Consider the following 26020-nt stretch of genomic DNA (forward strand, 5'->3'; position numbering starts at 1 on the left):
GCCAATATGAGAAATAGAAAGATGCTCACCACTACCAACCTGAAGTTGTGCATCACCAGAATAATTCTTGTTGACACTCAAGTGATTTAGATCAGCAGCCATGTGATTTGTAGCTCAAGACTATTGGAATTGCCAGATTGACTTGTTAATGCAACATTGGCTGAGTTGTTATAATTAAAGGTCAATGGAATTAAACCTTTCAAGATGTATCTCATATTTTTGAAGGAGAAATTGTTCCTCTTGCAATGTGATGGTGTCAACTTTGGTTTTCTATTTTTTTGTTATTTTTTTTATTTTTTTTTTTTTTTTTGGTCCCAACCCATCTAACACATACTGAAGCAAATCCTCATCGGATACAATCAGTCCACTAGCAGCTAAATTCTCAGTGATTTCCTTCATCTTTTTAACATAATCTCCGATACTTGAATTTCCTTTTTGAGTAGTTTGAAGGAGATTTTTAAGATGAAATGCTCTTGCCTTAGAATTTGTTATGAATTCTCACTACAAGAATTTAGGCTTCTCGCAATAAAATAATTTGTCACTATAAATATCAAAATTGTGACCATTTCGCTAATGTGAGGACTTGTATTGGTCACCACGTTAGTCACATTAAGCTCGTATTCTTAAGTGTATCGTGACGAAAGAGCGTTTGGTCACCATAGCCTAATTATTTATTGTGACAATAATAATTTGTTACTCTAAACTAGTTTATTGTAATAAATTATTTGAAACAATAGAAGGCAATCTTTATCACTACAAGTAATATTTTGTCACAATTGATTTATATTTAAAGACCAAATGACAAGATTTATTGTGAGAAAATAATATATTATGACAAAATTGATTTTGTCAATATTATGAATAGTGACTAAATTATTTGTTCATAATTTTAAGAGTGACAAAAATTTATTTGTCGTTGACTTTATTTTGACAATATTTATTTTGTCACATGTTTGTTTATATGACAATATCTTTTGTCAAAAATTGTATAGTAATGGAAATAATTTTGTAAAAAATATAATAGCATGACAAATAATTTTTGATACAAATATTTTTACATGATAAATTTTTTATTGTCAAAATAATAGAGGCATGACAAATATTATTTGTCATCTCAATAATGATAAAAATATTCATGTCTATACTTCTAAAGTGTGACGAATCTTTTTCGTGAAAAGAATATTCAAGTGAAAAAAATAATTTATATAGAAATTAAAATCGTGATAAAATATATTTATAAATATTTTTTAATAACAATAAAAATATTTTTGTCAAAAACGTGAAAAGTGTGATGACAAAAATTTATAGGAAATTGATCTTAAACCATTTTGGGATTTCCATAACTAGGCAAATATATTGTAAAATACAATCAATCAAGCAATTAACAAATTTCCATAAATATGTTAGGTCATATCTTGTAATAGTGTTATATTTATATATACAATATTATACTTAACTTATTATTAATTATTTATTTACATTTTAAAACATAAAAGCAATTATTGTACAGTAAATACTAGTTGGATCTAGGGGTGTTTAAAAGAATCGATTGGAATCGGAACCGATGGGTACCTGGGGTTTGGTTCTGGTTCTTATTCAGAACCAGCTGTCAACGGGTAGGTTCGGGTTCCAAATTTTTGAAACCGTTACTGTGCAGTTCCGGTTCCTAACTATATGAACCAGAACCGTAACCGGGAACCGAGACTAATATAAAATAAAATTAAAGAGTAGGGGGTTAATAAAAATTTTTGTAGAAAAAGTAATGTGAATATATTTATATTTATATTTTATAACATTTAAAGTAAGTTGGTTTGACTTTTGAGAATCTACCTTTACAAAGTAATAGAGTTTGTAATTTTGAATTTATAATTTGTAATTTTATTTTTGTTAACAAGTTTCAGGGGGGTATTTGTAAGTTTTTAAGATTTTTTTTGCCATTTTAAAAACTTTTTGGGGGGTCACGAATTTTACAGGGTACCCAAAACTAGAACCGGAACCATTGTTACAGGTTCCGGTTCTGGGTACCTAGGAACCGAAACCGTCGGTTCTGATTTTGGTTCCAAATTTCAAGGAACCGTCGGTTCCAGTTTCGGTTTCAGTTTCAGTTCCTTCAAAAAATGCAAGGTACCCAGAACCGAACACCCCTAGTTGGATCTACCATGTCTTTAATGATGCCAACTCAACATGATCTCTTAGGAAATCCAGTCCCTTATTTTAACATCAACACTGATGATGCACATACACCTCTCTCACACATCACACAAATCCTTCAACGTGACTACTTGAAACAGCCCAAACAAATAATAAAATTTTGTCGGAAATATTATTTAAATTGATACTAAATTATAAAAAATTGTCGGGGCAAATTTTTTTCTTCAAAACTCTTTATGAATCTTGCTCTCTTCTCTTCCTGCATCCCCACTCAACTCCACCGATTTTCCTTAATTTTCATTGCCCTTAAATTCTCCATTAATTACAATGCTACCCTCCTCATTAAGCTTTTCAATGACTTAACCCTTATTTGGTGTTCAGATCCTGAAACTCTCTTTCACGTTTCTGAACATTCTATCTATCCTACTCTGACCGATTCGACTCGGCGAGTCAAGATGTTGGGTGCATGGGGACTCAATGAGTCCGCCAGATCCAGGGAGTGATTCACCAAAGTAAAGTCACCTTCCTCTTCCTATTCTTGACAGTCGTCGTTTTACGCGGTATAGTTGGCGCTGAGAAATTTGGGACTCTCGAGCAAGACTTCAATGACATCCACAAACACTTCTACGCTACCACGTCCTTGAAGAAGTTCAGACAACCACCTCCACCAATGGTGACACCTCAAACAAAGATTCGAACAAAGAACACTAACAATTACAAAAGGTTGACAACAATGCTGAAAAAAAAAAAGAAAAAAGAAAAAACGAAAGATATTTAAAATGGGAAAGATATTTAAAATGGGAAATATACTTAAAAATAGAATTGATTTTTAATTGTATATATATAATTGACTTGACGTAGGAAAGATATTTAAAATAAGAAAGATACTTAAAAATAATTTAGAGGAAAGATACTTAAAAATAGTTTAGAGTTTTAATTTTTACACCTTTAGGAGGGAATTAAAAAATAAAATTGTTGCCTCCTAAATTGCATCCCAAATTTTTCCCACTCCAACAATTTCATCTCTTACAAAACACTAAGAACAGTTATTGAGAATAAGTCAATTATACAAGACAATGATTAATAAACTAAATATTAAGATACACCTTTGTGATATATATATATTATTGAAATGCTCTACAAATTATATTATTCGGCCATTCATAATTTTTCTAGATTTTTACATGACCCCTTCAAAATAAAAGAAAATATAATTCTCTTTATTAAAATATAAAATGTTCATTAATTTAATCAAACTCATGACTAGATGAGCTTGTTATTCATTTTTTAATAATAACTACTTGGTGTTGGGCTAAGAACAAAATTCAATGCATATATAGCAAGTAAAATAAAAAGACATCTCCACTTACCTAACAAACAAAATATAAATGATCATAATTTTATTTTGTTACGATTGTATATTCTCTTTTTACGTTTGTATTATAGATGTGTTTTTCACTTAGTTTATATGTGCTTATTGTATTTGATTGATTTAACGACCTAAACTTTTCAATTAAGTTTTTTTTCAAGTTTTTATAACTTTTTAATTAATTAATTACTTATGATTATAAAAAAATAAAAATGTCTATCTTTAATATATAAAACATATATTATTATTTGTCATAACTATAAATATTGTAATTGATTTTTTGTTATAATTTCAAGCTAATACATATTCATCATTTAAACGCATATATATTCTCACTCGTCTCATAAAATTAAAAGTTTAAATCAATCACTCAATCGAAATCCTTGTTGCAACAAATTAGAAATGGCACATTAAATTAAGTAGAGTATTAACTAAACCACATATCAAACACCCACTTCAGGGGTAGCCCAAATTGCATATTGTTATGGCACAATCCAGTGAGTATATCTATATATCTGTATATACTTTAGTATGTGTCAACCCAAAAGAATGAAAGTGTTCAAAAGAGGACGAGACAACCATTTATACAGTTTAAAGATTATGTTATTCATTAGGCCAATACTAGTTATAGGGTCTTTTTTTGATATTAATTAATTTAATTAAGTTTTATCAATCTAGAGTTATTATTAGAAGTTGGAGTAGTATTAGGATTAACTATTGCTAGGTATGATTAAGAATATTACTTATTAAAAAATTAGGATAATATACTATTAGAATTCTTTAAAGCCTAAACCATGGATCATCATTGTATTTTTATTGGATTAAGATATATTTTTAAATAAACCAAAAATAATGAAATAATTTAAATAAAAAAGAGAAATGTGTTTTAAAAATTAAGAAAAAAACCAACAATTTTTTTTACATAAAATAAAGGACAATAATTTTATTTTTAAAATTAAATTAAAAACATTAAATGAAAAAAAAAGATAAGACGTTAGTTTTTTCCTCATGCCAATGTCATCGCTAACGAGGATTTGACCAGGCCAAATCAAGGCCACAGTCTAGCCATGGCAAGTGTGAGTCCAAGTGACACTATCCCTATCGGTTACGCCATTGGCCTAAGCCCTAAGGGAAGGCCAATGATTTTATTTTTAATAGTTTTTTATTTTTTATTTTCTATATTTTTTAGGTAGATGTTAGTGTTTTATTGATAAAGTTATTTTATTAGACTTTATTTTTTATTTTTTATTTTTCTTATAACTTATACAATTACCGATTTGTCCTCGCTTCCTATTAAATTATCCGTAATTAATAGTAAATGTACATATATTGAACAAAGTTACTATTTAATGTCCCTAAGTTGAATAAATTGAAGCTTTTGTTTATTTACCTAAATTGATGATATCTCTAATAAAAATTAGAATAAATATACATGGATTTTAAATTTAATCAAGAAATTAATAAAAGAATTTTCAATTTTTACTTAGGATTTGGCTTTTTACCTTTATCAAATAATAAAAGGAAAGATGATTAAAAGTTTTATTGAAGGTTTATTACTGCAATTTAAAAAGGAATGTAATAATAAAATATATACAACTATTATTTGAAAATAAAATTAATGGCGCCACGCATGCATCTATGGCCCATTTTCCATCTTAAGTGGAATTGCCATTGATTCGGTGAGAAAGAGTCACAAGACGACATATTTCTATATTTAAACAAAACACAAAAAAGAACTATAATATCATAATTAATGGAAAAAATTAATTACTGGCATGATAATTATCACATTTAGGAAAAAAATTTGGTTCGTCAAATTTCGAGTTCGTTTGGGCCTCCAAACGTTGGTGCAAAGTCAGAGCTGAAAATTGTAATTGAATCCTAATTCTCCTTGAAGCGAAATCATCTTTAACTATTGTTCTTAATAATTATTCTTGTGTTAAGTAATTTCCGAAGTAAACCCCTTAATTTGCTATGATCTTAAGTTAGATAATCTTATTAATTAGTCTCTGTGGATCAACCTTTGCTTGCTGCTAATACAAGTTGTAAGTAGAGTAATTTAATTTTTGGTTGCGCTCGGCACGCATCAGCAATTTATGAATTTTATTGTGTAATTTGTATTCAGTTTGAATTTGATTTGTATTCTTTTATCATTAAAGCCGAAAATGGTACATAATATTTACATTTATAAAATTATTAATGACTTTGTATTTTTTACAATTTTTTGGCATTTTCAAGTTTAAAAAAAAAAAAAAGCAATAATTTAACAATAGATTAGGAATTGAAATTTGGGGACAAATATTTACAACAGATTGAAATGTTGCTATGATTTTACAAACAATTTCTTTTTAATCGCTATTTTGTTGGTAATTTGTTTTAGAACAGATTTCTTTGATCTAGCTAGATATAGCAAAACCCGATCCACCCTTGATCACCCCCCGATCTCGACAAAATTTCCTAGCCACTGACTTTGTACCTGTCCTATGCGTTAATGAGATTTTTTTTTTTTTTAATGACATATATGCTAAAATTATTAATGAGATTTTTTTTTAACGACATATATGTTATTGCTAAAAACTTGAGAGGAAGGACAAATAGTTGAACGCATATTAATTATGTTTTTTTAGCAAATTTTTGTTACAAAATATCACATTTAATTTGACTCAAATATTTTGTCACTAATACCTTGATTTTAATATTTATAAATGATAATTTTTTTTTTTTTTTGTAATGATAAATAATTCTTTTATGACAAATTAGTTTGTAATTATGGCATTTGTTATTAAATATAGTGACTAAAGTTTTTTATGACAAATATGTTTATCATGATAAACAATTTATCTCAATGCTTAAACTTTGACTCAAATATTTTATCATTAATACCTCTATTTCAACATATATTATGACATTTTTTTTTTCTTGTAGTAATAAATAATTTTTTTTGTGACAAAATAATTTATAGTTATAGCATATATAACTAAATCTAGTGACTAAAATGTTTTATGACAGAGTATTTTTGTTGCAATAAACAATTTACCTAAGCGTCAAAATTTGTGACGAAATATTATGATAAAAATGTTTTTTTCACTATATTTCTTATGGGTTTCTTTATTATGATAAAATATTATGACAATATTTTTTTAGTCATTGTATATTCTCTTTGTTATACTTAATGTGATGTTTCTTTCTTTATTTTGTCATAATACCTATATTACTCATGACAAAATAACATTTGATAAAATTAATTTTGTTACAATATAATATATTTCTTGTAGTGTCTTTCTCTAGGGCTAACCAAATTTCAGTAGAAAAGTAACAATTCGAGACAACACATAACATACTCTCAGAAATTGATGCAAGTAACCAACTTACTAGGAATTTGTCAGTTTGTTTCCACAAAATATAAGCTGGATTGAGTTGTTCACTTACAGGTGCAATTTTGTCCTTAAGTTCACCTCGAATTTTACTAAGTTCATCTTCAAGATCAACTTGATCAATTAGAATAGGTGAGGGAGAAGGGACTCTACCTAAGAGATGGTCTTCTAACTCGTGAGAGTCGACTGTTGACAAAACTTGAGAACTCTAGTATCGAAAGTTGTTCCTCATCAATTTAGGGTTAATCACCTGCAAGCTTGAAGCCAGAGCTGAGGTGATGCGATTGGCCAAATCTCGTAGTATTTCTTTAGTGCTGTTAAGTAATGGTGAAAAGGAAGAGCTTTTAGCCATTGACGTTAGTCAAATTAGCTCTGATACCATGTGAATTTGTGAAGACAAATGAATAAACTTTGAAAGAAAAAGAAATTCGAAGAGAAAATGAGATACTTTGTAGTAAGCTTGATTGAACAAATGAAAGGGAACACTTTCCCTTCTATACAAGAACTTTCTAGTAAGGATACTAAGTAAGAACACTTAACAACTTTCTCAACTGTATTTCTAAATGTAAACAAAATCGGTGTCACTTTGGTCAATATTGCTAAAGTCCTATCATTTGACAACTTTACACTTTTAACCCTTTTGGCAACACCTATGAGTTTTCCAACATACTTATTGTTTTTTAAATAACAAAAATTTGCAGAATATAAGAGTGAATATTTAGGAGTTACTTCATATGAAACTTATTGTACTTCACAAATTAACCATATTAGTGAAGCGCTCAACTTATATACTCCCTTTTTAAGCAAAATTTTAACATCATCTTTTTTTTTTTTTAAAAATTCTTGAAAATATATATCTAATCTCAACCCTTTTTGTATTCATTGTCCTATGTTAAGTTATCATTGTTGGAGATCCCATATCGACTAGGCACGCTCAAGCCAATGGGTTTATAAGAGTTGACAATCCTCCTACTCAATAAGACTTTTTGGGTGAGGAGTTAGACCCAAAAACCAACAAGTGGTATCAGAGCCAGCCCCATTTGAGCTGAGTGATTAACTAGAGGTGGGCTGCCAAACTACCTCCATTCATAGGCAAGTGAACCATATGGGCTTGACCGTGAGGGGGAGTGTTGGAGATCCCATATTGACTAGGCATGCTCAAGCCAATGGGTTTATAAGAGTGGGCAATCCTCCCACTCAATAAAGCCCAAAAACCTCATTTAATGGTGTTCAAAGAAATAGAGAGTGGTTGTTTTATCCTCCACTGAGGTGGCTTGGCTCCAAAGTTTATTTGATGAGCTGAACTTGAAATTCAACAAGCCTACGGTAATTTGGTGTGATAACATTAGTGCAGGGGCTTTGGCTGCTAATCCTGTCTTCCATGCCAGGACCAAACATATTGAGATTTGTTGATGCTTGATTTTGGACACCAACGACTCGCATGTAAAAAGTTCTAAGAGAGTCTTAGAAATTACATGTGATGGATCCATGAGATTTGAACATAGTGTTGAGATTATATATGTTGCAGAAACATAAATAATAGATTGACAAGAGAGGTTTTTATAGTGGTTCGGATGCTTAAAGCAACTCCTACATCCACCATTATTTTATTATTCTCTGACTATTTTTATGATATTGCCCGTAAGACATGCAAAGATGAAGAAACACTTTGCTTACAAAGAGAAATAATGAAGCTCAAATCTATGTCTAACTCTCATATGCCCAACCCCTCATCTTCGTGAAGAGAGATGCTAATTTATACACCTTTTAGGTCAATGTAATGAATGCTTTTGCAAGTTGACCTGACACGTGGGGACCACTTCTTAATCCTTATCTTTTTATTTTGATAAAGTTGAGACAAGTGTGCGGTCCTCATTCACTCATAGACAAAACTTGAATTTGCTGGGTTTGTGACAGTCGTATCTCTTCTGTCTTGGGGCGATGTGGCAGCTCCTGGACGGCACAAAGCCTTCATGAATTCTGATTGGTTGGTGCTGACATCAGTGCGATTTTTTAGGCACAACAGAACCCCCCCAGTTTTTGGAGTGTGTAATTGCACTTCAAAAACTCATGTCTTAGATCTGAATGGCTGTCACACTATAGGTTGTAGTCTCGAATTGAAGAGCTCGAACTTTACTTGGCGAGATCGGGTGCTGAGAGCTAGGACTGTGATCTGAGAGCTTGAAGCAATTTTGAAACTGAATGTAATTTGATAACTAACATGAAATGTCCAGTAGATGAATTCCTGGAGGGAGCTAACGTCCGAAACCCAAACGCATGGCTTAGAGGCCTTAAATGGATAAGCAAACTTAAAACAGCCATAACTTTTGATCCGAGAGGAGTTTTAGAGCCCGTAAGATATCACAGAAAGCTTGTTCCGAGCTCTACGTTGTGGCAATTGGGGAACTCAATTGGGGCCATTTTTGGGGCCAAAATCCACCGTTTCTGCATGTTTCAGGGCTGTTTTGAGTTTTCTACGCGTTTTTTCTGAAACTGGTAGCTAGTTGTGATCTGGAAACTAAGAACTGATCGCGATCTGAGAGTTGAGAACATGACCTAAGGCTGTTTGCAATACCAGAGCTAGGAGTTGATCTCGATCTGATAGGAGCTCGACCTGAGAGTCTGAAGAATGTGATCTGAACGATCTAATGCACACAATCTCAAGTAAACGAGCGAGCTTATGAGCTCAATCAGAGAGCATAAGGAGCTCGATCTGAGAGCATAAAGAGCTGATTAGAAAGCGCGGAAGGAGTTCGATCAGAAAGCGCGAAGCTTGACCTGAGAACTTGAGATCAACGATCTGAGCGTGTGATCCGCGATCTGGCCACGCGATCAGAGAGCTAAAGATCAATGATCTGAGGGTGCGATTAATGATCTGGCCACGCGATCGGAGAGCTAAAGATCAGCGATTTGAAGATCAAGATCAGCGATCTGAGCGTGTGATCAACGATCTGGCCATGCAATCTGAAGCTAAAGATCAAGACGATCTGAGCGTGCGATTAGCGATTTGACCACGCGATCGGAGAGCTAAATATTAATGATCTGAAGCTGATGATTAGCAATCTGAGTGTGTGATCAATGATCTGGCCATGTGATCGGAGAGCTAAAGATCAGCGATGTGAGCATGCGATCAGCGATTTGGCCACGCGATCGGAGAGCTAAAGATCAGCGATCTGAAGATCAAGACGATCTGAGTATGCAATCAGCGATCTGGCCACGTGATCGGAGAGCTAAAGATCAACGATCTGAAGATCAAGATCAGCGATCTGAGCGTGCGATCAGCGATTTGGCCACGCGATCGGAGAGCTAAAGATCAGAGATTTGAAGCTGAAAATCAGTGATCTAATGTGCGATCAACGATCTGACCACGCGAGCGTATGATTAGCGATCTGGCCACACTGTCAGAGAACTCTGACGTGTGCGATCAGCGATCTAGCCATGCGATCAAAGAACTTTGACTCGTGCGATCTGCGATCTGGCCACTCGATCGGAGAACTCTGACTCATGCTATCTACGATCTGACCACGCCATCAGGGAACTTGGACGCAGGTTTAAGACCTGCATAGGCCATCAAACTATTGATGCTTGATTTTGGACACCAACTACTCGCACGTGCAAAGTGCTAAGAGAGTCATAGAAATTACACGTGATGGATCCGTGAGATTTGAATATGGTGCTGAGATTATATATGTTGCAGAAACATAGATAATAGACTGACAAAAGAGGTTTTTATAGTGGTTCGGATGCTTAAAGCAACTCCTACATCCACTGTTATTTTATTATTCTCTGACTATTTCTATGATATTGCTCATAAGACATACAAAGATGAAGAAACACTTTGCTTACAGAGAGAAATAATGAAGTTCAAATCTATGTCTAACTCTCATATGCCCAACCCCCCATCTTCGTGAAGAGAGGTGTTCATTTATACACCTTTTAGGTCAATGTAATAAATGTTTTTGCAAATTGCCCTGATATGTGGGGACCACTCTTTAATCCTTATCTTTTTATTTTGATAAAGTTAGGACAGGTGTGCGGTCCTCATCCACTCATAGACAAAACTTGAATTTGTTGGGTTGGTGACAGTCGTATCTCTTCTGTCTTGGGGCAATGTGGCAGCTCCTAGATAGCACAAAGCCTTCATGAACTCTGATTGGTCGGTGCTGACATCAGTGCGATTTTAGGCAGAACAAGATTGATGCACATTATATCCAGGAGCAGGTCGTTGCTAAGAAACTTGCAGTCCAATATGTTTAGTCTAAATTGCAAATTGCTGACATATTGACTAAAGCACTGTCAATCACTCAGTTTCTTACTTTGAAACAAAAACTAAATGTTATCGCACATGATACTATAAAGGCTGCCTAGTTCAGATGATGAAAATATTGAGTTGTCTAGCTACGGCTTTCTGCAGGTTGTGCTGTTTAGCTAGTTTTATGAAGCTTCCTGAGTTTACTGCTATGTTGTTGCATGGAATGATTTCCAAAAGTAGTACGTGCTGGAATGATCTACAAAAGCCTGAGTTTATTGCTGTGTTGCTGCATGGAATGATGTGTTGTTGAGTGGAATGATGGAACGATTTAAAAGGTTCCGTTTTGGTTGATGAATTGCTTCATGAGTTTATTGCTGTGTTGCTGCATGGAATAATTTAAAAAGCAGTACGTGCTAGAATGATCTACAAAAGCTTGAGTTTACTGCTGTGTTGCTGCATGGAATGATGTGTTGTTGAATGGAATGATGGAATGATTTAAAAGGCTCTGTTTTTGTTGATGAATGCTGCGTTTGAATTTTTTGACAGGGGCAGTGTTCTAGTTTGATGAATACTGTGTTTTTGAACTTTTTGACAGGGGCAGTGCTCCATTTGATGAATGTTGCATTTGACAAGCTTAGTTGATGGATGCTGCGTTTGATAAGCTGCGTTCTGTACTCTACAGTTTTTTTTTATAGATGTATTAGTTTGTCACCTTAGTCTTCACAAGCAAAACTATTAACACAGTTTAGCTTGACAGGGGTTGTTAGGATTAAGTTTAACGGTAGATGTTTTGAGGTTATAGGACAGTTCAAAGCACTGTCGTTTTGAGTAAGCAAGTAGCTGAGAATTCAGCTCCAAAATGATGTCGTTTCATGTCTGTAAAATCAGTTATAAAACTAATTCTTGTACCAGTTTTCAGTTAGTTAGTTCAATACATAAATCAGATAGCCAAATTCGTTTTTGCTTCTTCTTTACTCCCAACAGATTCTTGCAAACCCTAGCCTTTACAATCATTCTATCTAAAATCTCTAGTTAATAATTATGACTTAAGACTCAACATTATATTAGTCTAATACTCTAACATTTGGGGTATCCGAGTGATCAATTGAATCCAAAATATAATGCCAAGTCATGTCCAAATTTGTCCGACATGTACAAGGTGTGGCAGAGAAGGCTAGGCAAAAGGATCCCCCAATTGGAGCCAAAATCCTCTCAGTCTAAAAATATGCAAAAATCAAATACTTTATGCCCTCTGCAGCCAATTAGCTCTAACCATATAAATATATGGTAACTTGATGTGGTCTTGAATGTGCCTCATTGATATAAGTGTAACTTTAACCCAAGATCACATATGATAAAAATCTGATCTTCACTAGAGAGTCATTTTTCTAGTCATATTTAGTAATAGAAACAGCACACATATTTCCAATTAATATATTATTATTGCAAGCCTGGCATGCTAAAAAGTGTCACGCGCAAGAATTTATAATTTCTTGATTCAGAGAAATGTAATTAACTTTATGCAATAATGGAAACTCTACTGTGTGAACTCATGTGAATATGACATTATCTTTATGTTATTTTTGTTATTGGAGATGACCACTTTGCACGAGTGTAGCATTTTTCTTTCTCTCTCTCTCTTTTTTTTTTTCCTTTGGCCACCGAAAAGGTACCTATTTAATTATGATAGAGATGCACACATTTGTATTAAAACAATTTTCAATTTGCTTATCAATTTTCAATTTTCGATTTTTGACATTCGATTTTCGATGGCCACCAAAAAGGTACCTTAAGATGGGACTTAAAAAAATTATAATTTATTATAATATGAAATTAATTCTTATTTATAACTAGTCTAAGTTAGTATCAAAATTTTTTATGACTATATAAAGATTATTCCTATATAAAATGTAACTATAGAGAGATTATATATATATATTGTATAACCAGTTTTTTCGTTCAAGAATTTTCTTGAACTGAAACCGAACTGGTTAAGGAGAAAACCAATTTTTTGGTTAACTAAAAAATTGGTTAACCAGTTAGTAGAAACCGGTTAACCGGTTTTAATTTAATATTTAATATGTTTTTTTTTAATTTAATATTTTTATAACAAATCATATTTTTTTATTTTTTATTTTAATTTAATATTTTTATAATAAACTGGTTTTCATATTCTCCCAAATCGGTAAGTGAACCGAAAATTTGGTTTTTTAGTTTCTTTGAACCGAAACCGAACCGGTTTTTCGAATAAATGAAAATTCAGTTCAATTACTAGTTTGGTTAGGTTCGGTTTCTACATTTTTTTGAACACCCCTAAAAACAAATAGCCATATGTATTTATGTAGCTGCTTTGGTACAACCTAAAAGTACCAAAATTTCTCAATGTGTTTAATTTATTTCTAGAAATTATGCAGAAAATATCAAAATTTCATAGTTGGCAACTATATTCCTCAAGACATTATGAGAAAAAGAATAATGGCGTGACTAATTTAGAACAAGATTCTATCACAGCTCAAATATCAAAGACATTTTGTCCACCATCAATTGATAGAAGAGCATTTTTTTCCCACCGACAGTTACCTTGCTAGAATTTTTCCATCATATGATGAATCGAGTAGCATATATTAGACAATTTCAATTTGTTTTTCAAATTGATGTAACAATTGATTTGCACTATCATATTAATTTAATTTACATATGATTTTGATATAAGAATTATCAAATCAATTAGGTAAAAGTAACATTGCTGACTAAATTTGGAGTAAATTGTGCGAAGAATATTGTACATCAAATTTAATCTCCAACACAATTTGGATTTGTAAATCTTTGATGTATCAGAAACCGCGTAGATTATATCCTATCTTTAGAAGTTTATATGATTATATCCATCAAAAGATGTGAATTCATGGTGGCTAATTATAAATATGGAAGGGGTTCTAAATGAGGGGATTTATTTAAAATTAAGGAACTCATAACAAATTTTGATCCATCTTGACCCCATTTCCGCAGAAATTCAAGAACAATTGTACCATAAAAGGCCTCTTGAATTTACATATAGTTTGTTGCCAATTTTCCTTTTCATTATATCAAACAATATAATGCAGAAAGTATGAAGCACACGGATTAATTTATCAAATTTAGTAACTCAAAAAATATGTGAATTATTATTTTATTTTTATTTGGCCATTAATGTGCCTAAGGTCCAAGCCAAGCGTCCAACTATATAAAGGGCTCAGCATAGTCTCTCATGCACAAAGCCATTACAAAATTACTAAAACAAACAACATTAACTTAAATTATCTTCCTTCTTTTTTTTTTTCTAAAGAAAAATTTCTTGGTTTCGGATCACATCCATTGTTCTTTTCATTGCCATAATGTTTGAGGCGTCTAGTGCCCAGTTGAGTCCAACATTTTATGTTAACACATGTCCAAATGTGTCGAGCATTGTGCGTGGTGTGGTTGAGAAAGCTAGAGAAAATGATGCTCGAATTGGTGCCAAACTCATCCGGCTTCACTTCCACGATTGTTTTGTCAATGTAATTACACATCTTATCTATTAGAGGACAAAGAACAGAGGAGAAAAGAAACTGCTGTATTACTTCATTATCAGTCACACTTTACAAGTGAAGGATCGAAGTCCTTTTAATCAAACAATACAACTAACTGCAGTAACTAACTATGATTAAAGACAGCTAATTAACTATAGTCAATGTAACTGCTCTAGCTTACTGTAACAAACTAAAATATAAACAAACTAAACTAAGTTAACTGTAACTGTAACTACAATCTGTTACTGTAACTATTATTCTCCAATAGCCCCCCTCAAGTTGGTGAGTGATAGAGATCTAGAACTCCTAACTTGCGCAATAGATGATGATGAGTTTTACTGCTAAGTGCTTTCGTCAATAAATCAGCTGGTTGTTCACTTGTATGAACATATGCAGTTTTGATTAAACCATCCTTGAGTTTCTCTCGAACCAAATGATAATCAATGTCAATATGTTTAGTGCGCTCATGGAACATTGGATTGGAAGCAATATTGTTAGCTGATTGATTGTCACAATATAAGGTAAGAGGAGCCAAATTAGGGAAACCAAGATCAGAGAACAGTTGAACAAGCCAAATTATTTCACAAACAGTGGAGGCCATAGCCCTATATTCTGCCTCAGAAGATGACTTGGAGACTGTAACTTGCCGTTTTGATTTTCTGGATAGAAGAGAATTTCCCAGAAAAACACAGTAACCAGTAACATATTTTCTGGTCATGAGACAGGAGGCCCAATCTGAATCACTATATGCTTGTAACTGCAAAGAGTTATTTGATGGAAAAAATAATCCTAAACCTGAAGTAGATTTCACATATTTGACAATTTTCAATGCAGCATTCATGTGTGATTGTTTGGGATTATGCATGAATTGACTTAGAAGATTCACAGAATAACTCAAATCTGGTCTAGTCATGCAAAGATACAGAAGTTTCCCTATAAGTTTTTGGAAAACAGTTGGGTCAGGCAAGGAAGGATCATCAGCAATGTGAAATAATTGATCATAAGTCTAAGAAGTAAGCTTGAGATGCTGATCCAAAGGAATTAAAACAGGTTTCGAAGCTGATAAACCTGTTTCAGAGATCAATTCAAGAGCATATTTCCTTTGAGAGATATTAATACCTTTATCAGACCTGGCCACTTCAATGCCCAGAAAATACCTCAATAATCCCAAGTCTTTAATCTTAAAATGTGAGTGAAGTAATTGCTTGGTGTGATTAATTAAATCTAGATGACTGCCTGTTAAGACTATATCATCCACATATACAAGTAACATCACCACTTGAGAGCCATTTCTCTTAATGAAAAGAGAGTAATCTGACTTGGACTAATGAAAACCTCTAGAGAGAAGTGCTGAGGTGAGTTTAGAATTCCAGGCTCTAGAAGCCTGTTTTAACCCATATAGAGATTTATGGAGTTTACACACCAAATTTTGTCCAGCTTGTTTGACAAACCCTTGTGGCAGATTCATATAAATCTCTTCATGCAAATCTCCTTGTAAAAATGCATTGTCTACATCCATATGGTAGAGAGGCCAATTATTCATGGAAGCTAGAGTTAAAATGGTCCTAACAGTAACCATTTTGACAACTGGTGAGAAAGTTTCTGCATAGTGTATACCAGCCTGTTGAGTATACCCTTTGGCAACTAAACCTGCCTTGTATCTTTCTAAGGAACCATCAGCTCTATAGTTCAATTTATTCACCCATTTACAGTCTATAGGAATCTTACCAGGAGGTAAAGTGATCAAGGACCATGTAGGATTATTTTCTAAGGATTGAATCTCATTTTTCATGGCTTCAACCCAATGTGGATCTTTAGAGGCTTGGTGAAAGTCAACAGGTTCAGTAAGAGAAGAAATTTTGGAGAGGCAAGCTTGGTATTTAGGTGGTATTCATACTCGATGGGGGTATTGGAGATATCAAGAGAATTTGACTACGCACCATCGAGTACGAATCATTTAGTCCCATTAGAAATTGCAGTAATTTCTGTGTAAAACACATACATATTCCAATATTCATTGATAACACAATCAATTTCAGTTTAAAATCTCCATGGAATATATGCGGAAGTAAATGACAAACCTCCAGCCATAGCAATTGTTCTTTGATCTTCTTGCTCCTTTATGAATTACAGGATCTTCCACTGACTGCAATTTTGGGTGATGGTTTTTGGGAATCAAAATAAAAATTGCGTCTAATGGGGACCTGTAAAGTCTCCTTTATATGCAGTTGTCTTTCCATCAAAGACAACTGCTCAAGAGAAGAGACACGACTTTTACACTTTTACATTAAAATCCACATCAGCATAAAAGTAAAAGTGTAGGACCTTAATGAAATTATATTAAAAGTGTAGGACCATAATGTAAAAAGTCTAACATTCTGTTGATTTAGATGATCAAGATAAGCCTTAGCAGATGCACTATCTGGAGGCGGTAAGCTAACTAGAGAATTTAGCTCATCCCAGAGCGATTTTAGTTTATTGTAATAAATCGCTACTGTAGATGTTCCTTGAGTGAGATTAGCTATCTCCCGGTGAATCCCATATACTCTTGTTCCATTCACCTTATGATACTGTTCTTGTAAATCTTTCCATACCTGATAAGCACTGGTTGAGTAGACGATTCCATTGAAAATCTCCTTTGATATCGTGTTGAAAATCCAAGCTAATCCCAAGGAATTACTCCTCTCCCATTGAGCATTCAAAGTAGAATCAGATGAAGGCTTTTCACATGTTCCATCAACAAACCCTAACTTGTTCTTTGCTCGCAAAGAAACAGTCATCGCTCGGCTCCATATACCATAATTTTCTGTGCCAATTAGTTGTTCTGTCACTAATATAGAACCAGGCGTATCTGATGGATGAATATAGAGAGGTGAATTGGAATCAATTGCACTCACTACTGGCTAACGGTTTGAACTTCCCATTTTAAAGATCAGCTCATAAATTGACGATTTCAAGCTAAAAAGAAAAGAAAACTTTGAAGATAGATTTCAGATGAACTGATAACGAAGCTCGAAAGCTTTAATTGATCAAGAAAAGAAAACTGGAAGCTATCACTCTGATACCATGTTAGAGGACAAAGAACAGAGGAGAAAAGAAACTGCTGTATTACTTCATTATCAGTCACACTTTACAAGTGAAGGNCAGTTCATCATCCAATCCTCTGTGAAGGTATATGACATAGTTTTCCTCTTGTAATTTGCAGCATTGCCTCATTGCCTCAAGTGCTTTGTTGATTTTTTAACAGGGTCCAAAACATATTGATACAAGAGTTGAATCATTCCTCGAGATGTTTGGAAGTAAACTTTATGAGATGACTAGTGAACAATTCAAGGTGAGATAATACTTTTCTAATTGACTTCTTTCTTTGTGCTCCAGTGATGAGAATGTTTTCTCTAATCACAATGGAAGAATTTTATTTATTTATTCTTTATGAAAATTGGTAGTGGATATGTATGATTTTTTTTTTTTTTTTCTTTGGGTAGTTCAGAGTTTGAATCTCTTACAAATAGAAAATTCAATCAATCAGTTCGGTAGCATGCTTTTAATAGGGACATTACATTTCTGCTCCTAATTCTAGATCCATAACAGCTGAAAACAATTTGGTGTATGCTAAGGGTAAATATTTTCCTATTCGTGCTAGGTATATAAAACTAGTATGGTTGTTCATCCTCCTTTCTTTTGCTGTATATTTAATTCTGGATGCAAATGGATCTGTGTTAAATACAAACAAATAGATTGTTGACGTAATGAGATCACAATTCTTTTCACAATTAACTTGAATCACCATTATCAACCCAATCAGTGTGATGAGGGACATTTAGGTATTATGTGTCTAAAATTATCTTCAATTGAATCATTGTAACTGATTTAGTGATCATAGAATATGGAAAGGATTAAGGATATCTCTGAACAATCAGATTTTCTGACGGCTGAGAAATGTAGCAACTGTCTTATTCTCGTTCCATAGCCCACCCAGCTACAAGTTTCTTGTGTGCAAAATCTTGACTAAAATATTTCTTGTTATATGCAATATCTGTGATTTAGTCGATCTGGCCCCCTAAGGATGAAATAATATTTGTGACACAGAGCAACGTGAATACCTTGATTGATATGAAGTTTGAGAAGCACAAGAATCTAAGGGAAGAATCCAGATTCTACTGGCGAGAGATTTCCAATGGGACCCTCAAATTTGATAGGAGGGAAGCTGAGGTATGAAAATCAATCTCATCTTCTTCCACATTTTCAAAACAAGATTCTTCAAGTATGTTTGGAGACTTATTTTCTTTTTTAGTGGAGAATAAGATGAACTGAGGGACTTAAAGAACATACCCTCTGCACTGTTTGAACTCTTTCTTATCAAACACATGATTTTGAAGGAACTTGAGCAAATTAAAATTATTTTTTCAATCTGTAGTCATGGACTTATTATTTCGCGAAATAGTTCATTTTTACAACTGTTGAAACTGAAACAGGTTGCAGCTTTAAGGCAGCTTACACAAGAAGAATTGATAGCTTTCTTCAATGAATATGTTAAAATTGGTGCACCTCAGAAGAAGACTCTAAGCATTCGAGTGTACGGGAACCAACATGCATCTGAGTACACATCAGACAACAGCAAATCAGTTGAGCCTACTGTCGTTCACATTGATGATATTTTCAGTTTCAGAAGATCACAACCTCTTTATGGTTCATTCAAGGGAGGTTTTGGTCAAATGAAGTTGTAGGAAGTTGGAATCTTCCATCCGAGCTGTTTGTAAAGAAAACTTAAGGGTTGCAGGTGGAAAGATGGCTGCTCCCAACCCTAAACAATAATGAAGAAAATTGGAGATTTGTAAAAAGCTTCCCATCGATGCTAAGCAAAATGGTGGGTGCAAGTGCATCACCCATTCTTGGTCGAATTAAGGTATCTTTGTCGACAACAAAATCATGGAGCTTTTCATCCCTTCTCCGGTTTTCAATTGGCCTTTATCTCATTGTGATATTGAAACCTGTCATGGTTTAGACAATTTCATTTTTAACCGTTTTCTATCATCCAAAAGAATTGTATTTGAATGAGTTTCAATCGGGTAAATGAATCTCTGGTTTGAGAGATACAAGCAGGGTTCTCCAAGTACTGTATTTCTGGCTTCTGTAACATATGGTAAAATGTCTGAAACATTTCGTTCAATTTAATATTTTAAGACATGATGAAATGTTCTGCTGTGTATTAGGATGCATCAATTTTCTATCTTTTATATATTTTGCTGAAATTTCCTGTCAAATGAAGCAAGAATACATGAAAATTCTGCCTTTATACTGCTACAAATTTTTGGAAAATATTCCTAAGCGTTAATAAAATCTTTCAACAAAATTACAAATTCCAGTATCTGGCAAAGCTAGAAGCATTAAATATTGTAAAACCAGTTTTGTGAGTAATAACACTACCAGTAAACCATTTGTTGTATTGTTATTATTGCGATTGTTAGGGTTGGCAATCTCCTAGGATGAGGCTAGGGAACAAGGTTTTAAAACCTGGCTTGGGGTAAAACCCAGCAAATTGGTTGGGTCTCAGGTTGATTGGTTATACTAGTTTGATCGACAGGTTAAATTGGTGACATCTATATGTAAAAAAGTTTAAAATCTAGTAAAAACACTTCTAAAATTACTATAAGTCTCTATAAGTTTAAAATCTTATAAAAACATCTTAAATTACACCCTCGATATCAACAACCCAGGTCGAATAGGGCATGTTTCAAACGTCGACAACACACCTCATCATCATGAAAACTCTCTCTTCAGTCTCCTGATCAAGACCCATCTCATCTCGCCCTTATTCGCCTCAACAATCACGGCAATAGCCCGTTGTTGTCGCCAATTTATTTTTGTGATTTTAGGTTGTTTCACTCCCCGAAAATCACTTTCAATGCCACTTTTCAATTCATTGGCCCTTCTTTTTCAAAACCCCCAACATCTTAGCCTTCAATTGTTTGTCAATCGTCATCTTAATTTTTAGGGTTTTGATGAATACTGAAAATTGAAACTAGGCCCAATGAAGGCCTCGAGTCCTAGGTCCGGGTTCAACCAGTCGGGTCGAGTCGGGTTTTAAAACACTACTAGGGAATGTTTTCCGTGTCTCATCCTCCAACACCAAACTTAATGTCCGAACCCAATCTAAAATTTGGAGGCCACTGTCTCCGTCCCGGGAATTTGGGAGTCAGGAAAAGGGGTGAGTAAATCGCATGTAGAAGACAAAATCCATCCCCGTATCTATACAAATACTTGTCTCTTTTTTGGAAATTTTAACACATTTTTCTTTTTCTTTTTTAAATAAAACTAAATTAACAATGATTGTAATACTCTTTAAAAGTGTATTATTTAGAAGTTTTTGGATTAACTATTGGTCATTGTAATGTAGAGGATAAAAATTCAACCTTTATAAACCGGTATTAATTAAATATAAAAACCCCACGTATGAATCCTATCCTCATTTAATTTTACCTCAACTTTTAATAATTAAAGAGTAATGTTACACCCACAACTCTTTTTTACAAACTTTTTCTTACAACCCCTTCGCAATTGGTCAGTTCATAATAGGTTCCACCTGACAAATTACGGCTAATTAATTACGAGCTGTTACGATCGCGATTATAAGAAAAGGTTGTGGATATAGTATTACTCATAATCTAATGACACAAGGCAACAACATAAACAAGAGGCTAAGATTTATTCTCTTCTCAAAATTGTGATCAATTCTTTAATTTCTTATTCTTTTATCAAATTAAACTCAATATTAATCATTTTCATCTAATTTTAATGTATAAATTATTAAAAAAAAAAAAAAAAAAAACGCATAGAATTTATATGCATGAATATAACATATATATAATAAAATAATGATAGGGGTTGAGGAGGAAAACTTCCCTATCCTAGCCCCCAGCCCCTGAATTTCTTAGGGATTCCCCAGCCATTGGAGGGGGTTTTTACAGCCAGTTCCAAGGGCTTCCCCCAACTTCAAATGATTGGCAGTCCTTTGATCAGATCATGGTCGACCACCATCTAAAGGCTCCCAACTCTGGGGTTAGGTCACAATGCCTAATTAATAGGGCTGTGCAAAAAAATCTGATATCCGATCCTAATCCGCTCCGCTCTGCTCCGGAAAATTCCGATATCCGAAAATTCGGATCGAATACGGATCGGAATTTAGCAAAATCCGAATATTCGGATCGGATACTGGATCAGGATTATAAAAAAATCGGATATCCGTATCCGATCCGGATTTTGCTAAACTACGTCGTTTTGAGTTTTCAAAATTAAATTCACCCTAAGTCCCTAACAGTGCTAACACAGTAACACTAAGTCACTAAGACACTAACACTCTAACAGTCTGTCTGTCTAAGTGTCTATACTCCAACTCTCCAAGTCTCCAACGAAAAATACAATAGTCTCACTACTCTGACTCTCTGTCTTTGTGTCTCAGACTCGAACACGAACCTTAAACAGTAAACACTCACTATCTCTCTCCCTCGACTCGAACACGAACACGTAGTCTCGCACTCTCGCTCACGCACAGTCGTCATCGTCAGTCGCACAGCCTCTCAGTCTCTCACAGTCGTCATCGTCAGTCGCATAGCCTCTCAGTCTCTCACAGTCGTCATCGTCATCGTCAGTCGCACAGCCTCTCAGTCTCTCACAGTCGTCATCATCAGTCGCACAGCCTCTCAGTCTCTCACAGAGTCACAGTTTCACTCTCTCAGACCAGTTCGCGTCTGTACTCTGTCGTCTCAATCTCTCACTCAATCTCTCACTGTTTCTCTCGCTCAAAGCCTGAAACACGCACAGCATTAAGCCTTTCACTCTCTCAGACCAGAATCAGTGAATCACCAGATCTCATCTCAATCTCACTTTGTCTCTCTCGCTCAACTCTCTGACTCTGTTGGTCTCTCTCGCTCAACTCTCTGACTCTCTTGGTCTCTCTCGCTCAACTCTCTGACTCTCTTGGTCTCTCTCGCTCGAATACGCACAGACAGAGACACAGCCAATTGAAGCCCCAAATCGATTGTTGTCACAGCCTAGGGCGACTGCCGCCACACCGTAATAGCCTGGTGCGATTTCGTTTGGTTTTATGATTGAATTATTGATTTGTGTTTCTAACGGCTGCTGTGGTTAATTTGGCGTTGGTTGTATTAAGTTTTGGGCCTACATTTGTACCTTTGTGTTTCAAACTTTTGGAGGAGGTAAGGAAAGATCACAACTACACCCATTTGATACTTGATACCCATCAAACTTTCTGCTAAAATCAGTTTTGTAAGGGTAAAATTGAAGTAGGATATTAATGTAAATTTGTTTTAAAGTATGGGTATTATTGTCCAAAATTTTTATTAATAAGGGATAAAATTGTAACAAAAAAAGATAACCCTGGTAATCTCAAAAAACCTAAGAAAATGGAGGTAATCAGATTACCTCTTATATTACCAATAGTAACCACTATTGGTATTTAAAGATTACTGGTATCTTATATTACTTGACAACCAAACGTGGTAATCAAGTAATATAAGATGACATTACCCCAGTAATGCCACTTAACCCCGAACCAAACTGCCCCTAATTGTTTTTTCTTTCTTCTCTCCTTTGTGAAAAGATAAACATACAAGGAGCGTTGAAAAAACCATCACTGTGTGGTCTAATGGTAAAAGAGCAAAAGAGGTTTCATAGGCTCCGTTTGGTAGATAATTTTTTAGTATTCTATTTCCTATTTTATCCAAAATACACATTTATTCTCTCATTCTCAAAATATTATTCTATATTATTCAATTTTTTTAAACCCCCTAAATTTCTTAATTTAACTAAACACCCCAAAAAAAGTTTTTAAAATTGACAAAAACACCCAAGCAACCCACATTTACCAGATTCCGGCTATCACCGTCGGAAGCTAGTCGGAATCTGGTATAATAGCGCACTATTGGCTGAATCTGGCCGGTAGTGCGCCGATCTAGCATTTTCCAACCAGATCCACGGTGGATTTGGCCAAAAAATGTCAGATCTACGGTCAAAGATCTAGCAGTTGTTTGGCCGTAGCCAGTCGTAAACGAACGGCCAAGATATGACCGTCATTGACCATCAACAACAGCCGTATCTTTGGCCGTCGTTGACGACCAAATGCGGCTAGATCTGGCCTTTTTCGGCCAGATCTTCCGTGGATCTGACCGGAAAATGTCATATCAGCTGACGAATGGCCAGATCCAGCCGGTCATGTGTCAATACGATGACTCTGGCCACCCTCTGATGTTGTTAGCCGGCTGTCCGTATTTAATGGGTGGATTGAAGGTGTTTTTGTTAATTTTTAATTTTTTATTATAGGGGTATTTAGTAAATAAACAAACATAGGGGGATATTTTTGTTTATTTCCAAATCCTACATCGTAATACCCACCTAATTTTACTTTTTTCAAAATATTATTCTAAAAAATATGAGAATAATGAATCAAACGGACTTATAAACTCTTGAATTCGAATCTTCTCAGATACTAATAGAGGTGGTCATTGGAGCTTTTACTTAACTAATAGTTCTAGGGCTTCGAGAATTAGTTGAAGTACGTGTAAACTAGTCTAGACACCTTTGATGATAAAAAAAAAAAAATATTGAAAAAGAGAAACGAGATGGAATGGTGTAATTTGGGTAAGGTAATTGGAAATAATTGTGGCAAAGATATTCAACTTCTTGTATACTTACTGCCGACACCAATTTGGGCAATGATAAGCATAAGATTGAGATTAGCATTAGCATTGTAAAGGCTAAAATTAATTCAATGTCATGATAGGGTGTATCAAGCGTAGTTCAGACGCCACTTCATCATCATTGTGCTTTAGAAAATATGAGAATAAGAAATAAGTTTTTCGATGAATCATTCAGAAATAAGATTTAATTAGGTGCAGCATTCATTTTTCATAACATTATTAATAGGACAAAAGAAAGTCAACTTCATGATGCAAATTAATTACCTTGATTTAAGATAAGTTAATTAACCATGTGAGAAAATATAACGAACTGACTTTTCAAAATTAATTACACCAAATCATGCATTACTTTATTATTAAAATCGATAAAAAAATTCAACAAGTAACAACCCACTCTAACGTTGTAATACATGACGGGTCGGGTAGCAAGTCCTGTCAGCTTTCAACAAATCATCTCTCATGTGAATTTTTTAAGTTGTATGTTGTACGTGCCAATGTTTAATTGGTCAATTATTTAACCATGACTATGAGATAAGATTGCGTATTCTATACATATATTTGCCTTGTCCCACTTTATGTGAATGGAACCCAAAACATTAATTGGGGTTAAAAACTTTAATTTCCTTTTCCATTGAAAGAAGAATTTCCTTAGCCAGTAACTTTATCTTGTGGTCCTGGCTTTATTCTTCATCCTCCTGTGTCATACCAAAGTTTGGCGTTGGATTCCAAATCCTAGGCTGGGCATTAAATTAATCAATGGTCATTTTATCAGTGAAGTGATAATTCATTAACTAACCTTTATTATTCATTAAAACTTTGGTACTTTAATTTTGATGATGCAAAGTTTAGTTTATCTATTAATTACTAAATTTAGTTTCAGTACTGGTGTTTTCAAGTTTTAACCATGCCGGATGCTTGTTTTGGTTTTGTTTAAAGCTCTCTAGAAGCTATGTGCAGCATTTATGAAGATCCTATTTTTATTTGGTACTCAAATAAAATTGAAATTATACTTTTTATTTAAATAAATCAGCATTTATATGTGAAGGATTAGTGTTATTACATGTGTCATTCTATGGCACAATTCACACGTGTGAATGCCTTGTGTATTTATTTTGGAATCAACCATCGGGATGAATGAGGATGGGTTCAAGTAAAGTATAAACTCATGTCCTTCACTAAAACACATTGGAATCTCCTAATTGTGAGAACAGATAATAATATTTCATTCAGAATCTAATTTCCTCTTCTATATTATAACTTTTAGTTTCGATAGTGTTTTTATTATTCAACAGTTTTTCTCTTTTTTTTTGCAAAAGAATTAAATTATATCATAAAATATGTAACTTTAAAAGAATGCTGAATAATATTAAATATGTATATTTATATACAAGTTAACGACTTTTTCCCACCCAATAATTACTTAATGACACTTTTTAATTGACAAACTTTTAAAATACCACTTAACTACTCAAATTAATATTTCGGTGACGAACAGAGAGTGAATTGTCTGGGTTGTTGGGCTTTTGAAGAGGGGAGGCTAGGGCTGTCCAATCCATATCCGATCCGAATAGGGCTTTTCCTGATCCGATCCGAATTTTCGAATCAGGCTA

At 33.9% G+C, this 26020-nt stretch overlaps 1 protein-coding gene across 1 annotated transcript; it reads left to right on the forward strand.

Annotated features, from left to right (window-relative positions):
• The first annotated feature begins 17760 nt into the window (after nt 1-17760).
• Nucleotides 17761-19903, forward strand: LOC116121861 (insulin-degrading enzyme-like 1, peroxisomal). The gene is made up of 4 exons (XM_031407777.1): nt 17761-17865; nt 17942-18028; nt 18784-18906; nt 19170-19903. Exons 1-4 carry the CDS (start codon nt 17761-17763, stop codon nt 19419-19421), a joined length of 567 nt encoding a protein of 188 aa, XP_031263637.1. The 3' UTR covers nt 19422-19903.
• Nucleotides 19904-26020: the final 6117 nt, after the last annotated feature.

Source organism: Pistacia vera, unplaced genomic scaffold (genome assembly GCF_008641045.1).
Source record: "Pistacia vera cultivar Batoury unplaced genomic scaffold, PisVer_v2 Contig129, whole genome shotgun sequence".
Taxonomy (NCBI): domain Eukaryota; kingdom Viridiplantae; phylum Streptophyta; class Magnoliopsida; order Sapindales; family Anacardiaceae; genus Pistacia; species Pistacia vera.